This window comes from Salvelinus sp. IW2-2015, linkage group LG11 (assembly GCF_002910315.2).
Source record: "Salvelinus sp. IW2-2015 linkage group LG11, ASM291031v2, whole genome shotgun sequence".
NCBI lineage: Eukaryota > Metazoa > Chordata > Actinopteri > Salmoniformes > Salmonidae > Salvelinus > Salvelinus sp. IW2-2015.
In genome coordinates this window covers 9,385,258-9,401,449 of record NC_036851.1, presented here as the reverse complement: position 1 = coordinate 9,401,449, position 16,192 = coordinate 9,385,258, and the positions used below count along the sequence as shown (strand labels likewise).

The window sequence follows — 16,192 nt, the reverse complement described above, 5'->3', positions numbered from 1 at the left end:
GGCTCTACGCTGCCCATAGACCAGAGGTGGGGTGAGCCAGGGCTCTACGCTGCCCATAGACCAGAGGTGGGTTGAGCCAGGCCAAGCCTCTTGGGGCCTTTAACACTGGGAGGTGGTCTAGTGGGCAGTTTCCTGGCCTCGCAGACCCTGTTTCTGCCTTAAATGATAAAGCTGGAAGGGAGCAGTGGGTTGCTTAAGCCATAGAGGACATTAGCGACATCTTTGGAAGATCATTTTTGAAGTCAGTTGGTAGTCAAATCTAGAGACCTAATGATCGACAGCAGATGAGAGACTGGAACAGAAGTCTGTAGATGCTGTGCAAGTGCTCACCGAAATTCATAACAATAAAAATAGAACACTTTACTAGATCATTGTACTGCAAACGCTCAAGATAAATGTAATGACTTACCTACTACCATGACATTCATTAGGTAGGTCTTGAGCAACTTGCTTATATTTTCGGGTTGGATCATTTATTTTCACTGTGAATCACTTTCATCCGATCTCAATGATCGCATCACGCAAACCACCTGCCAATGTGACCCTGGACAATTTTAGCCAAGGGGAAGGAAGGGCCGGCTGGAGAATGGAACCACAAGAGATGCTCCAAACAAACTAACTGAGACCACTGCTCCGTACCACTACTACCCCTACGCCCTGAAGGTAACAAGGAACGAGGAGAGTCTCCGTGAGCACAGAAGCTTGGTTCACCACCTCAGGACGTAACGGTACTGGCATAGTTTTTCTCTCAGAAGTTCCACCTTCTCACGCACACCCTCCCTAGAATAGCATTCCAAACTGACAGATGGTTATGTTTGAAATGTCTTGAGGCGAATTAAAGATAAAGAAGAACCATAAAAGTGAAATTAGTGTTGGTATCGATGTCAAAAGCTTTGGTATCCTTTTACGCACTGAAGTTACATCACCATGCAGATGTTCAGGAGGTACTCGGGGGAACATTAGTTGCCTTGAAAAGGACCGAATCTTTGTATGACACATGATGTGTCATCGCCGTTGTGCTTAGCAATGTTGCTTTGTTATACACCCAAGAATTTGTTTTGGCATACAGGACTTTCATATGAAATCAAATCAAATCAAACTTAATTTGTCACATGCGCCCAATACAACAGGTGTAGGTAGACCTTACCGTGAAATGCTTACAAGCTCTTAACCAACAATGCAGTTTAAAAAAGTTACTAAAATATTTACTAAATAAACAAAAGTAAAAATTAATGAAAAGTAACACAATACAATAACGAGGCTATATACAGGGGGTACCGGTCCCGAGTCAATGTGCGGGGGTACAGGTTAGTCGAGGTAATTTGTACATGTTGGTAGGGGTAAAGTGACTATGCATAGATAATAAACAGCGAGTAGCAGCAGCGTAAAAATAAATGTGTGTGGGGGGGGGGGGGTCAATGTAAATAGTCCAGGTGGCCATTTGATTCATTGTTCAGCAGTCTTATGGCTTGTGGGTAAAAGCTGTTGAGGCTCCATTTTGGTCCTAGACTTGGCGCACCGGTACCGCTTGCCGTGCGGTAGCAGAGAGAACAGTCTATGACTTAGGTGACTGGAGTATCTGACCATTTTTGGGGCTTTCCTCTGACACTGCCTAGTATATAGGTCCTGGATGGCAGGAAGCGTGACCCCAGTGATGTACTGGGCTCTACGCACTACCCTCTGTAGCGCCTTACGGTCAGATGCCGAGCAGTTGCCATACCAGGCAGTGATGCAACCAGTCAGGATGCTCTCGATGGTTCAGTTGTAGAACTTTTTGAGGATCTGGGGACCCATGCCAAATCTTCAATCTCCTGAGAGGGAAAAGGTGTTGTCATGCCCTCTTCACGACTGTCTTGGTGAGTTTGGACTATGGTAGTTCGTTTGTGATGTGAACTTGAAACTCTCGACCCGCTCCACTACAGCCATGTCGATGTTAATGTTTTCGATGTTTTCCTGTAGTCCACGATTAGCTCTTTTGTCTTGCTCACATTTTTGTCTCTGACCTCCTCCCTATAGGCTGTCACATCGTTGTCGGTGATCAGGTCTACCACTGTTGTGTCGTCAGCAAACTTAATGATGGTGTTGGAGTTGTGTTTGGCCACTCAGTCGTGGGAGAACAGGGAGTACAGGAGAGGACTAAGCACACACCCCTGAGGAGCCCCAGTGTTGAGGATCAGCATGGCAGGCGTGTTGTTGCCTACCCTTACCACCTGGGGGCGGCCCGTCAGGAAGTCCAGGATCCAGTTGCAGAGGGAGGTGTTTAGTCCCAGGGTCCTTAGCTTAGTGATGAGCTTTGTGGGCACTATGGTGTTGAACGCTGATGATTAAACAGTCCATAGCATGATATATATAACATCCACAATAAGATGATTAGACTTAGGTAATTAGGCTAAGCTACAGTCCTTATTCTATTCCATTAGTTTCTATTCTATTATTTTTTATTCTATTGCCCTTATTCACACCCCCCTTGCTTGTTCTCTGCACTGGTATAATGGTAAATGGGGGTTCAGGGGAACCAGCGTAGGCAGACACAGACAGACATGTGGGAACTTTGGCATCGGCAACACCTTAGGGGTACAAGACACTCCAACAGATTGTGCTCTGCATGGTACAGGAGTGGACAGACTCAGGGAGAGTAAAAAAAACAAAACTTGCATCTGCTCTCTGTTTCTGCTTCATCACAGGGATGACAGACTCCCTCTTCTTTTGGGTTTGCAAACTGTGATATGGCAACCATCACTTCACACAACACGCCATACCATGGCTCCCTCCTGTTGTGATCAGAGTGCCAGGCCAGTTGACAGACGTGGAGCTAATTCAGTGCAAACAACCCAGAAGCCACAGAAGTGTCATGTTACAGACCGTGCATGCCTTGCCCTGGGCATGTGGGTTAAAGAACATTCTACCCGTTTGAAGAGCGTTCCAATAGGAGTTGTGCCAGTTAATGCAGCTTTGAAAATGCTGTGTGTGCATCTTCCAAAAGATTTGGAACATGATCAGTGAGAACCCAGAATGTGGATCGTACACTTCAAACTGAGAATACCGTTTTTTTCCCTGGGTATCTTTAATCACAGAGTCCCCTAACAACGGCCCTATGAAAACAGAATCGATTTACAGCAATAGCCTATCTATTTCAGAAGACTGTCTTCAAAATCCATCACAGTCAAGGGAGTGTATAGCCTACACATGCCTCTGTGTTTGAAAGTTAGGAATATTAATAAAGCAATATTAAACCTACAATCTGTAACATTTTAGGCGACCCCTCCAAATTCACATAGCAATGTGATTTATAGATTCTGTCAGTCTCATTGAAAGCAAGTATAAGAAGCGGTAGATCTGTTCTATGTGCGCTATTTCTATGCTTCCCTTTAGTTAAATTTTGTTTTTATGTCTTTTACTTTCGGTTTTGTACACCAGCTTCAAACAGCTGAAAATACAATATTTTTGATTATTGAAATGATATTTCACAGCGGTTTAGATGGTACAATGATTCTCTACACTTGCTTTGTCACATAAATTGAAATTCGGCAAACTGTTAGAATCTTTGCAACCAGGTAATGGCTGAGCATTTTCTGCATATTGCACCATTAATATAGGCAGCAGTTGAATATCTGAAGTTTAATTCCAAAACACTATATTTCCGTTTTCAGAAATGTTGATAAATGGACTTTTATTGTTTAAAGAAATTATGAAAGATTGGTGTGCTTTTTCGATATCTAATCATGACATGGGGTTGTTCAACATGTATTTGTTTAAAATCTATCACTTGATGGTTTCATTTCAGAGAGACAAATAATAATGTTTCTTGCTAAATGCTATATATCCACATCACTCTCAGATAAATAAGTAGTACTGCTTGGTTTTACACAGTCAAATGTAACAAAGAACTGTACAAATGCTACATTTGTGACATCAATGTTTAAAAAATGTTTTATGAAATAGAGTAATATGAGATCTGTATGTAAAACATTTACCTTTGACATTGTGGTCATTTAGCAGATGCTGTTATCCAGAGCGACTTACAGTAAGGGCATTCATCTTAAGATAGCTTGAGACAAGCACATATCACAGTCAAATATATAGGATACAAACATTCCATTCCAGCTAAACAATGGATATATAGCATTTTGCACAGAAWWWWYWTTTCATACACATCTAAAATCTATGAATTAAAAATCTGAGAACAGTCATTTTTACATACACATGAAAGTACCCATAAGCAATCATGTCTGATGAAAAAACACTATTGCAAAATAATTGTTGGCCATAGCGTTTTGGAAATAGTCTTCATAGAACATTGAGCATCTCATGGAAAGAAAGGAGCGCAGGAAACTGCTTGACCATTCATTAGACTGTACCATTTCATCCCGTCCATCCCAGACGCATGAACAACGGTCTGCAAGAATCATAGGATCGAATGTTCGAACTGAGCATTTCATTTGCTGGAGTTATTTACAAACGGAGTCAATGGAACTATGCCGTATTATGCAACCTCAGCTGTATAACAACTAAATATGAATAACTAAATATTATAATTTATATTTTTGTAGTTGTTTACTTATTTTGTGACCCAGTTGCATTTAAAATGTCCAAAACACGCTACAACTAAATGCATATACTAAAATTGGATTTCAGAACAATAGTTGAAGTAGAAACAGAAAACAAACATTGTATAATCAGAAAACTCAAATAAGATGACATACCAGTTCCTGCTTCAGACGTCTCAAGCAAGTATCCATATTTTTGCGCTCTGACATGTAAAGCTGTCGTTCCATTTTTGTAAACGTAAGTAGGCTTTGTCAAATAAAATACTTGCTCATTATTTCAAGCATGCCTATCACAAAAGTCACACAGTCTAAGCTATTCAATTTTCAGCGTCATGATGATGGAACAAGCAAAAACGCCAATATTGTTCTGGAATGCGCGCGCTCGTCTAGTTTTGGATGTGGATTCCAAAAGCACAAACTCTCGAATCTGTCGCTCTGTGTTGGGTATATTTACTCCAAATATGATTGATTGTTTAGTCCTAAAGATTATTTAGGTTTGCACGATTGCCTGTCGATATCTCTGACTTGTCATCCCCTGCGTTGTAACCTATTCATCTTCTCATTCATGGGGAGCGCTTACGTTGACCACTCAATTTCCTCCAATGAGATTGCGATGTTTATTTTTCTTTGGCACTGTGCTGACGTTATAGCTGTAATGAAAAAAAAGGGAATATATTTGCAATGGACTTTATGAGTTATGGCCATGTGGTATTAAAATAAATCAATCTACATTTCATTTGAAATATAAAGTAGTTAGGCGTTGACAGTGTTTTAGACTAGAGAAAATACACATTTGAACGAAGTAGCAATTGCACTGGTGTGTAGACACCTGCTCGTTTGAAATGATTGAAATGGAATGGATTTGACATTGTAATTGTAATGGAATTGTACCAGTGGAGGCTGCTGAGGGGAGGACAGCTCATAATAATGGCTGGACCACATGGAAAAGGCTTCTTAGATACCATACCATTTACTCCATTCCAGCCATTATTATGAGCCGTCCTCCCATCAGCAGCCTCCACTGAATTGTACATATTCTCGAAGGATGGGATGTAACACTGGACCAAAAATGTGTACAAGTCAAAGCCTCCACTTTCGATCCACAGACGATGATTGGTTGAAAGGCAAGTTGGGTTATGCATTGAATTGGTATTCTTCAGAAAAATAAACCCAAAATGCATAATTCACATGACGAATGCTGGTGTCCTGCCACTCAAGTCATACACACAACATTTCCTAGTCATTTTTTGCACTGCAAAAGGTAGGTAGGTAGGTAGGTAGTGGCATTGGGCCAGTAACCAAAAAGTTGTTGGTTCGAATCCCCAGGCTGACTAGGTGTAAAATATGTTAATGTGCCCTTGAGCAAGGCGCTTAACCCTAATTGCTCTGCTAAATGACTAGAACTACAAAGTGTCTGCTAAAATGAGCAGCACATACTGTCGGTTATCTCAGGAGGGCAAAGTATTGTCACCCTCACAGTCAGCAAGGAAGCACCTGAGTGACAGTCCTTTGTTGTGTGACCTGGATACAATACTCATTGGAGGAATGAAGGGGTTGATCCTGTAAATATCCCTCTCTTGCTCAATTGAGACACTTGGACCAGACTTCAGAAATGGAACTTGGATTCGCAGCTCCAGAGCTCCTTGTGTATGACCTGATTCCATCTAAATTAGTACTATTATCGTCTTGTATCTGCCACATGTTGGGCTTTCCCAGATGGATGAGAGAGGAGGAGGTAGCTCTGACTTCAATTCCAAAAGCAAGGAAGTGGGTCTGGTTGTATGAATAAATCATCTGAAACATCGGTGTACTTTAGGGAGAAGAAGAGAGGCTGCCTTCAACACGCTGTCTCTTTTTATTAGACAGCTTGATTTCCCACTGTTGTTATTACAGTATTATGCAAATATGTTTGCATTCATTCATGTGCAAAGAGAAGCTCTGTTACCCTTGTTGGGTTCATGTCTTTATGCAGAGTTTCTTGCCCAGCAGCGTAGTGTAATGAGATGTATGTTAAATATGTTACAACGTGACTTTCTTTTAATGAAGAATGTGAACTCATGCATGACCCTGACCTGCAGCTGCCCTCCTGCATGTCCCCACTTCCCCCCAGCTGTCCGCAGGACTGTGGAAACTTATCCAGTGCCAGACCACACAGCACACACTACTGCAGACAAATTCAGCAGCAACAACTGATCTGCACACATTATCCCACTGCAAAGCCAAAGAACATGCTTTTATATAGCGTTAATTGAGTTTAGTAATAGGAAGTGCATCTTGTCTTCAGTTTCTTGCCAACCACCTGCTTCAAACCCAGCTCCATGTACTCTTCTTTCTGGTATTAAAATGGGTCACTGCATCAGCCACTCCCCGTTTGGCGAGTTGAGGGTCACACTTAGTCAACAGTTAGTGCCCAGATATCAGAACGTTGCTTAGTTAGCATTCATTTATGACGCATTGCAGTAGTAGCCTCTGAGTCTTTTTCAATTGATGTGCTCTGTGCTGAACTGTTGTGTGAGCTAGAACCAGGAGCCAGATTGTCATCAGTTTATGTTGGAGTGCATAGTCACCCAGTTTGAGCTAAATTGGCCCAATGCGCCATCATTTACATTTACATTTAAGTCATTTAGCAGACGCTCTTATCCAGAGCGACTTACAAATTGGAAAGTTCATACATATTCATCCTGGTCCCCCCGTGGGGAATGAACCCACAACCCTGGCGTTGCAAGCACCATGCTCTACCAACTGAGCCACATTGTCTTGCACAGTTTCTCCTCGTCATCATTGACTGTTCCTGGCATTAAGGGATTAAGCGAATTGATAGGGACTGATCAGATGTTACCTTGTTTTGAAATGAATATGATCTCCACAAGCCACTTTCTAAAATGTAGGAACGTTGGCTCAATGGTTGAAGACAAGCCTGACCCCTTGTGGCTATAATTGGAATAACACAGTTTGAGATTGATAACACTATTTTACATTAAACGAGAATTCTAACCATTTCAACCATGAAATGAATCATTTAAACCACAAATTGGAAAAACACATTCGAAATATCTTCACATGTCTCTCCACAAGTAATAATTTATAATCATTGCCTCTGAATTTGTGGTTTTCATCATCTCTTCAGTTTTCTCTCTTATATACTTAACAAACTGCTCAGTAGTTGTGTGGTCACACTGTCAAGTTAGCCACAATCTGACCACATAGAGTTGGAGATATGCAATGACTGCATGGCCGGTTCTGCGGGTGGCAAAGCCGAGCATGGAACCCCCAGATGGAATTTGTGCCCCCATAAACTTAACAAATGGTATAGGAATTACCTTGCCTGGTTTTGCCAATGTAGCGCTGCTGGGCCTGCCAGTAGAGGCTATATGCCGTGTGTGATCATTATCTGAGGAGGGGGGGGACGTAATCATATAATATTTAGTAGTTAAAATCCCAAAATGCATTCTGATTGGCAGTGGTGTAAAGTACTTAAGTAAAAATACTTTAAAGTACTACAAAAATAGTTTTTGGGGGAATCTGTACTTTACTTTACTATTTATAATTTTGACAACTTTTACTTTTACTTCACTACATTCCTGAAGAAAATAATGTACTTTTTACTCCATACATTTTACCTGACACCCAATAGTACTTGTTACATTTTGAATGCTTAGCAGGACAGAACATGTTCTAATTCACACACTTATCATGAGAACATCCGTGGTTATGCCTAATTCCTCTGATCTGTCGGACTCACTAAACACAAATGCTTTGTTTGTAAATTATGTCTGAGTGTTGGACTGTGACCCTGACTATCCATACATAAAAAAACAAGAAAATAGTTCAATGATTCGTACTTTTAAATGATTTGTACTTTTACTATTGATACCTAAGTATATTTTAGCAATTTCATTTACTTTTGATACTTAAGTATATTTAAAACCAAATTATTTTAGACTTTTACTCAAGTAGTATTTTACTGGGTGACTTTCACTTTACTTGACTAATTTTATATTAATGTGTCTTTACTTTTACTCAAGTATGGCAATTGGGTACTTTTTCCACCACTGTTGATTGGGCACCTAGCCATGCAATGTCATAAGACATCGCTTTCATTACCTTGTTTAGGAAGCTCATTGGGTCCCAAGGTGTTTTTTTCTCTCTCACACAAACTAGGATTCCATCCAATTTGCAACAGTTTTTCATGCAAATATCCTAAAATCTGCAAAAAACAATATCCACATTTACCCACTAGAGAAGTGTTTCCATCAAACTGATTTATTGTGAATGAAGGTCTGTGCGTGATGACATAGTGCATATAGAAACAACTTTTGCGGTTTAATTTCCATGTACCGAATGAAAAATACAAGTTAAATGGGTTTCCAGCTCATTTTCAACACTACTGATGGTTTTTGTCACAAAAACTGTTGTGTTATATTATAGCAAAGGTACCTACTAGTCTTGGCACGTGTGCTCTAGCCAACAGTTCGCAAACACAGTGCATTTAGCCAAGCATCGGTCATCATTACACCAGAAAAATATATTTATTGGAAATGAGCATCACGCTCATCACCGTGCACTTTCACCATCCTGTGAATTTCATCCTCATTTATTTATTCTGTTACCTAATAAACTGTATGCGTCCCTGACGAGTCATAGTAGGAGGACCACACACCATGTCATCACGTGACTCCAAGTTTACTTTGATATGATGGTTATTATATCAATATTTGCTCATAAAAGCATTTCCATCAACATTTCTCGCATCATTCATTTTTACCAACACAAAATGTTCCCACTTTGTCTAACGTATTTTGTTTTGTCGACATTTGCAAAGTTTACCGAAAAAAATTCTGTTCCCATCAGGCCCGTAAATTTTTTCCCGACATTGTATAGTTCTGTTGGTTGGGAATCTCTGACTACCTGAAGGGCCCATCATTGGCTACTTTTTGTATATAAAGTGGTTCTTCTGAGACTCCTCCACTACCTCAGCTCACTTATTAATTGCAGATCCAGCAATGTTCAGTCCCGCTCTCTGGACTGACTTATTCTGGGGGTCCGGTGGGTCTCCACTGAGCTGGGGAAAAAATGCTTTTAGTTTTTATGCCCCCAGCTCAGAGAATAACCTTCGGGCCACCTGGAAGCTAGACTAGCTGGTCTCCATTGGACAGTTTAGATACATTTTGAGGGAGATCATATGTGATAGTTGTTTGTTTTGATGAATCTTGCGGGTATTTATTGTATTGTGTTGTTGTTATGTTGCTTTATGTTGTATTGAATTGTGTGTTCATGTTCACAGCGCTCCATTGAGAATGAGACCCTGGCCTCAATGGTGACCCCCCCCTGTTTAAAGAAAAGTAAAACATTTAAAAGTAGTGGGAGAACCACACAACATATCATCGGGTGCCTCCAAGTTTACTTCGATATGACGGTTATTATGTCAATATGTGCGCATTAAAAAAAGTTTACACGCCATTTCTCGCATGATACATTTTATCGACACAAAAAGATACCATATATGTTGAATGAACAAATTGTCTGTTGGCATTTATAAATTGTAACGGCCTTTCCTGTTTCCATCAGCCCAGACCTTTTTCATGAGTCAGGTAATTCATCCGCATGAAATGTTTGGATGGAAACCTGGTTAGAGAGGGGGAAAGTTCACTTTTGCAGACAGCTACAGCTATAGGCTACCTAGTAGCTACTAGCATTGTTACGTTTTGGTAGCGGCGTGCTGAATAATTATAGATAGTTGGCTAAGCTTTGATCAGCATAGATATCTGAACATGGCTGGGCACCGCCAAGAGCAAAAACCACCATGTCGAGAGGGATGCCAAGCTCACCGACCAGCCTGTAGGCTCAATCACCAAAGTTTAGGAGCCTAGAAGCAAATCTAATACCCACCCATCCCCCACACCACCTGCTGACCAACAAGATCGAGAACCGCCAGGGCTTAGCACCAGGATCATGAGGGTGACATCACAACAAGCACCTGTACCTCCGTTACCCCTGCCACTAGCACCTGAAGGCCTGTTGAATCTAACCAAAACTGAACTAGTGGAAGCAGTTTATTGTGTCTCACACATTCTTGCAAAGTGTACGAATCTTTTATAGATTTGCTCATACTGTGGAGCTGATCTGTGCGTGTTGGTAGGCGCAAATTATGTGTAGGCCTACAGCAGCGGATGTGATAGTGGGGCGCATATCTTTCTTGTGTTATTCTATAAAACGACGGTTGTTGATGTGCACGGCTAAATTCAAAATACATTTTGTTTTACATTTGAACAGCAGTAGGACCAATCTGCCATGTTTTATTAGGGCTATAAAGCAACACTAGTTTGAGCAAAAGAAAGCTCACAAGCCAGGTTTGGCTGGCAGATGTAAATCTTTATCTGACACTAGTGTCATGATGTGGCCCTTTCTGGGTGTAGATCGTGGCTTCCCCCTCTTTCTCTCACTCTCTCCTACACCCAGGTTCTGTTATCTCAGGCCATAAATTCCTGGTGGAGACGTTCTCCCCCTGGTCATGCAGAGTGAAAGACACAGAGAGAACAAAGGATTTCACGTGGCCGAACTCCAAAATCCCCAAAATTGGAAAATGAAACAAAATGCCAACTTGTGAGGTGGGAATGGCCCGTGGACACTTAAGGGACGGGTATGATGAGTGTGTTTCATTTGGTGACCTCAGAGAGGACAGGAAACACACATAACTATATCTCTGAATGTGTACATTTCTCAATTATGGGGTTTGCATCGAATTCTTGTATAAAATTAATAAGTAAAGATTTTGTGAAATGATTTATGAAATTATGTAATGTGATGTTAAACCTTTAATGTGAGAGAATTGTATTCCCTTTCAAGTTTAACTAAGTCATTGGCCCGCCCCCGTGAGCACAAACATAATCAGGCGTCATAGAACCGCCTTTTCTGCTGTTACGAATAAAACTCCCTCCTCAGGAAATCCTCTTGAGACCACATGTACATCGGTGTAAACTGAGGGGGCACAGGTTTGAGTTTAGACTAAGCAAACCCACAGCRTGAGCTGTGATTGTGAATAGTTGTTGAATTCCTAACCATACCACGTAGAGCATTGGCTACACGGCTGGAAATGGTTAAACTCCGAGACTATCGATCCCTACAGAATAAGAGCAAATCTTAGATACTAATTACTAGTCTGCAGCTAGAAATGATGTCAACCTGGGATGCGAATACCAACAACCGCCGAAACATCTATTCTATGGGATCATTTTTGAATGGTACTCTGAAGTATCCGTTCTAACCATGAAATACTTTGATCTTCAGGGAAACAGAAAGAGAGAGAAAGAGACGCGGATGAACTGACTCTCCAGCAAACGGACCGGATTCCAACAGAAAAGATCACGACACAAATATATGTATTGATTGCAATTATTCCCGAATGAGTGAGCCTTCATGTGCAAAGGATTAGCATTTCAATTAATATAATTATCAACTGTGGGTAGTGACCCCTTTTGTCATTCCAGCTCTTGCTCAGTCCACACCCACTTCCCTTTGTCCAACAAGCCGTCATATCGGCTTAGCCCACTAGGGAATCTTCCCTATCCCTCTTAGTGACATATATCTACTGTTTGTTTGTTTATGCATTTCTGTGATTATTTAGTTAGTTAGTAAATAAATGATTAAGCCAATTGGTGTATGGATGATTCATAGTAAAGGCTGGGTTCGTGCAGATAACCAACAATTTACGACGTTTGGAATGAGACCGACGTGAGGTAAAGAATAATTCATTAATAGAAGACTAATTGATATATAGAGTTATATTCAGAAAATTATAACTTTGTAATTCRAAGATTTTCCGTGGTGCCCTGACATCCTAGTAAATTACATTTACATGATTAGTTTAATCACGTAATAATAATTACAGAGAATTGATTTTCTAAAATAACAGTCTTCACTTTTAATGACGCCAAAGACACGACACTAGTTTAGTCATTATGACACAAGCCAGGTTTGGGTGGCAGATGTAAATCTTTATCTGACACTAGTTTATAGTCAGTAAGACACAACACAAAGTCACATGATAAACATCATCGGACAGAGAATACGGAGCAGACAGAAAAGCCCAATTAAAAAAGAACCAAACCTAAGGAGGCGAAAGGTAAGAAACAAACTACAATACTTWTTGACAAGTGACCTTTTCTATTACTTCTCAAATGGATAATTGCGTCCATTAACCTTCCRACATAACACAGTAATAAGACCACATCAGTGTTTACTGTAGAAGTTAGCCTTTTCTAATGACGTCGCTAAGCGTGAAACAGTAGAGAGAATGAGTAATAGGCCTACTGTTCAACTCACATTACTAGGGGGAAGAGAAAAACTCCAGGCCCTAGTCCAGGCCATACAGTACAGTTGTGGCCAAAAGTTTTGAGAATGACACAAATATTAATTTTCACAAAGTCTACTGCCTCAGTTTGTATGATGGCAATTTGCATATACTCCAGAATGTTATGAAGAGTGATCAGATGAATTGCAATTAATTACAATACCCCATAATGTCAAAGTGGAATAATTGTTTTGAAATATTTACAAATTAATAAAAAATGAAAAGCTGAAATGTTTTGAGTCAATAAGTATTCAACCTCTTTGTTATGCAAGCCTAAAGTTCAGCAGTAAAAATGTGCTTAACAAGTCACATAATAAGTTSCATGGACTCACTCTGTGTTTAACACGATTTTTGAATGACTACCTCATCTCTGTACCCCCACACATACAATGATCTGTAAGGTCCCTCAGTCGGGCAGTGAATTTCAAACACTGATTCAACCATAAAGACCAGGGAGGTTTTCCAATGTCTCGCAAAGAAGGGCACATATTGGTAGATGGGTAAAAAAATAAAAAGCAGCCATGGAATATCCCTTTAAGCATGGTGAAGTTATTAATCCGTCTTTGGATGGTGTATCAATACACCCAGTCACTACAAAGATACAGGCGTCCTTCCTAACTCAGTTGCCGGAGAGGAAGGAATCCACTTAGGGGTTTCACCATGATACCAATGGTGACTTTAACACAGTTACATAGTATAATGGCTGTGATAGGAGAAAACTGAGGATGGAGCAACAACATTGCAGTTATTCCACAATACTAACCTAATTGACAGAGTGAAAAGAAGGAAGTCTGTACAGACTACACACATTCCCAAAACATGCATCCTGTTTTGCAAACAAGACACTAAAGTAATACTGCAAAGTGTTGTATTAAATACTTTGTCGTAAATACAAAGTGTTATGTTTGGGGCAAATCCAATACAACACATTACTAGGAACCACTCCATATTATCAAGCATAGTGGTGGCTGCATCATGTTATGGGTATGCTTGTTATTGTTAAGGACTGGAGTTTTTCAGGATAAAAAAGAAACAGGCAAAATCCTAGAGGAAAACCTTGTTCAGTCTGCTTTCCACCAGACACTGGGAGATGAATTCACCTTTAAGCATGGCAATAACCTCAAACACAAAGCCAAATGTACACTGTATTTGCTTACTAAGAAAACAGTGAATGTTCCTGAGTGGCGGAGTGACAGTTTTGACTTAAGCGGGATCTGTGACCCCCCAACGAGRGGGGGGGGGGGGGGGGGGGGGTCTAACGTGTGCTAATGTGATTAGCATGAGGTTGTAAGTAACAAGAACATTTCCCAGGACATATACATATTTGATATGGGGAGAAAGCTTAAATTGTTGTTAATCTAACTGAACTGCCTGATTTACAGTAGCTATTACAGTGAAAGAATACCATGCTATTGTTTGAGGAGAGTGCACAGTTATGAACTTGAAAATGTATCAATAAACCAATTAGGCACATTTGGGCAGACTTGAAACAACATTTTGAACAGGAATGCAATGGTTCATTGGATCAGTCTAAAACGTTGCACATACACTGCTGCCATCTAGTGGCCAAAATCTAAATTGYGCCTAAACTGGAATAATACATTGTGACCTTTATTTTGCATTTCAGAGATGGAACAAAAAATATATATTTAAAAACTGCATGTTTTTTTCTTTGTATTATCTTTAACCAGATCTAATGAGTTATATTATCATACATTCATTTCACATTTCCAAAAACTTCAAAGTGTTTCCTTTCAAATGGTACAGTATCAAGAATATTAATATCCTTGCTTCAGGTCCTGAGCTACAGGCAGTTAGATTTGGGTATGTCATTTTCCACGAAAATTGAAAAAAATGGTCCGTCCTTAAGAGGTYTTAAATCTGCTTGAAAATCTATGACAGGACTTGAAAATGTCTGTCTAGCAATGATGAACAACYAATTTGACAGAGCTTGAATAATGTTGATTAGAATAATGGTCAAATGTTGCACGATCCAGGTTTGGAAAGCTCTTAACCAGAAAGACTCACAGCTGTATCGCTGCCAAAGGTGCATCTACAAAGTATTGACTCAAGGGGTGTGAATGCATATGTAAATGAGATATTTCTGTTTTCTATTTACTTTCTATTCCATCTTCAATACATTATTTTGTGATTATGGAGGACTGTGTGTAGATGGGTGAGACGTTTTATTTATTTGATTCATTTTGAATTCAGTCTGTAACACAACAACATGTGGAATAAGTCAATGGGTATACATACTTTCTGAAGGCACCGTATGCTCCAGGCCATAGACTATAATGTGAACCCTTGAGTTTGAACCCTGGTCAGCTTACAGTATATATATATTCAGGCAGCATTCTTTATTAAAGGGTATGGTAAATGTGACAAGGCCTTARCCTGCATGGAGACAAAATGAGCATCGTTGAGATTCCCCCTCCAAATAAACTGAGTGTACAAAACATTAGGAACACTTTCCTAGACTGACCAGGTAAATCCAGTTAACGTAACATGTAGAGGAGGCCTGTTCACATCATAGTAGGACACTAACCAGGTTTCAATCCAACCTTTTTATGCGAGTAAAGTATAAAATGTCATGACAGGCCTGATGGAAGCAGAACATTTGTTGGTAAACTTTCCAAATGTCGACAAAACGAAATACGCTGGACAAGGTGGGATCTTTTTGTGTSGGTAAAGTTAATAGTGCGAGAAATGTCAGTGGAAACGCTTTTATGCGCAAATATTGATATAATAACCATCATATCGAAGTAAACTTGGAGTCATGCGATGACATGTTGTGTGGTCCTCCCACTACGAATTTATGATGAACTTCACAGGGTGGTGAAAGTGCACAGTGATGAGCTTGATGCTCCTTTCCAGTAAACATCGAGGGTCTTATTCTGGTGACATGATGATCAATGCTTGACAACAAAAAATATTCTCGCTCTTATCCATAATAATCTCATCGTGTAATCTAATCTACCCGCACTAACAAAACTATCGGTAGAGTGCAAAATGCCATGGAAACACATTGGACCTCAGATTTTTATTCGCTAGGTCATCACGCCCTGATTTTTATCCGCAACAAGTCCGTTTGGTGGAAACACACCACTGGTGGGGAAATGCACATATTTTCTTGATGCAGATTTTTGAATATTCGCATGAAACTCTGTCGCCAATTAGATGGAAACCTTGCTAATGACATCCATGGTTGCATGGGACCATGGTGATTATACTGTCTTCCACTGAGCTGAAAAAACAACGACTAAACTGCTATTCTAAAGTCTTAAAAATGAGG

At 40.2% G+C, this 16,192-nt stretch overlaps 1 protein-coding gene across 1 annotated transcript in view; it reads right to left on the bottom strand.

The window, feature by feature from the left end:
• LOC111969752 (PAK4-inhibitor INKA2) overlaps positions 1-5,160 on the bottom strand; it is a 28,556-nt gene extending 23,396 nt beyond the window's left edge. Inside the window, exon 1 of the mRNA XM_023995997.2 lies at positions 4,704-5,160. Coding sequence (XP_023851765.1) covers positions 4,704-4,775 — 72 coding nt within the window. The 5' untranslated portion in view covers positions 4,776-5,160. The remainder of the gene's footprint in view (positions 1-4,703) is intronic.
• Positions 5,161-16,192: the final 11,032 nt, after the last annotated feature.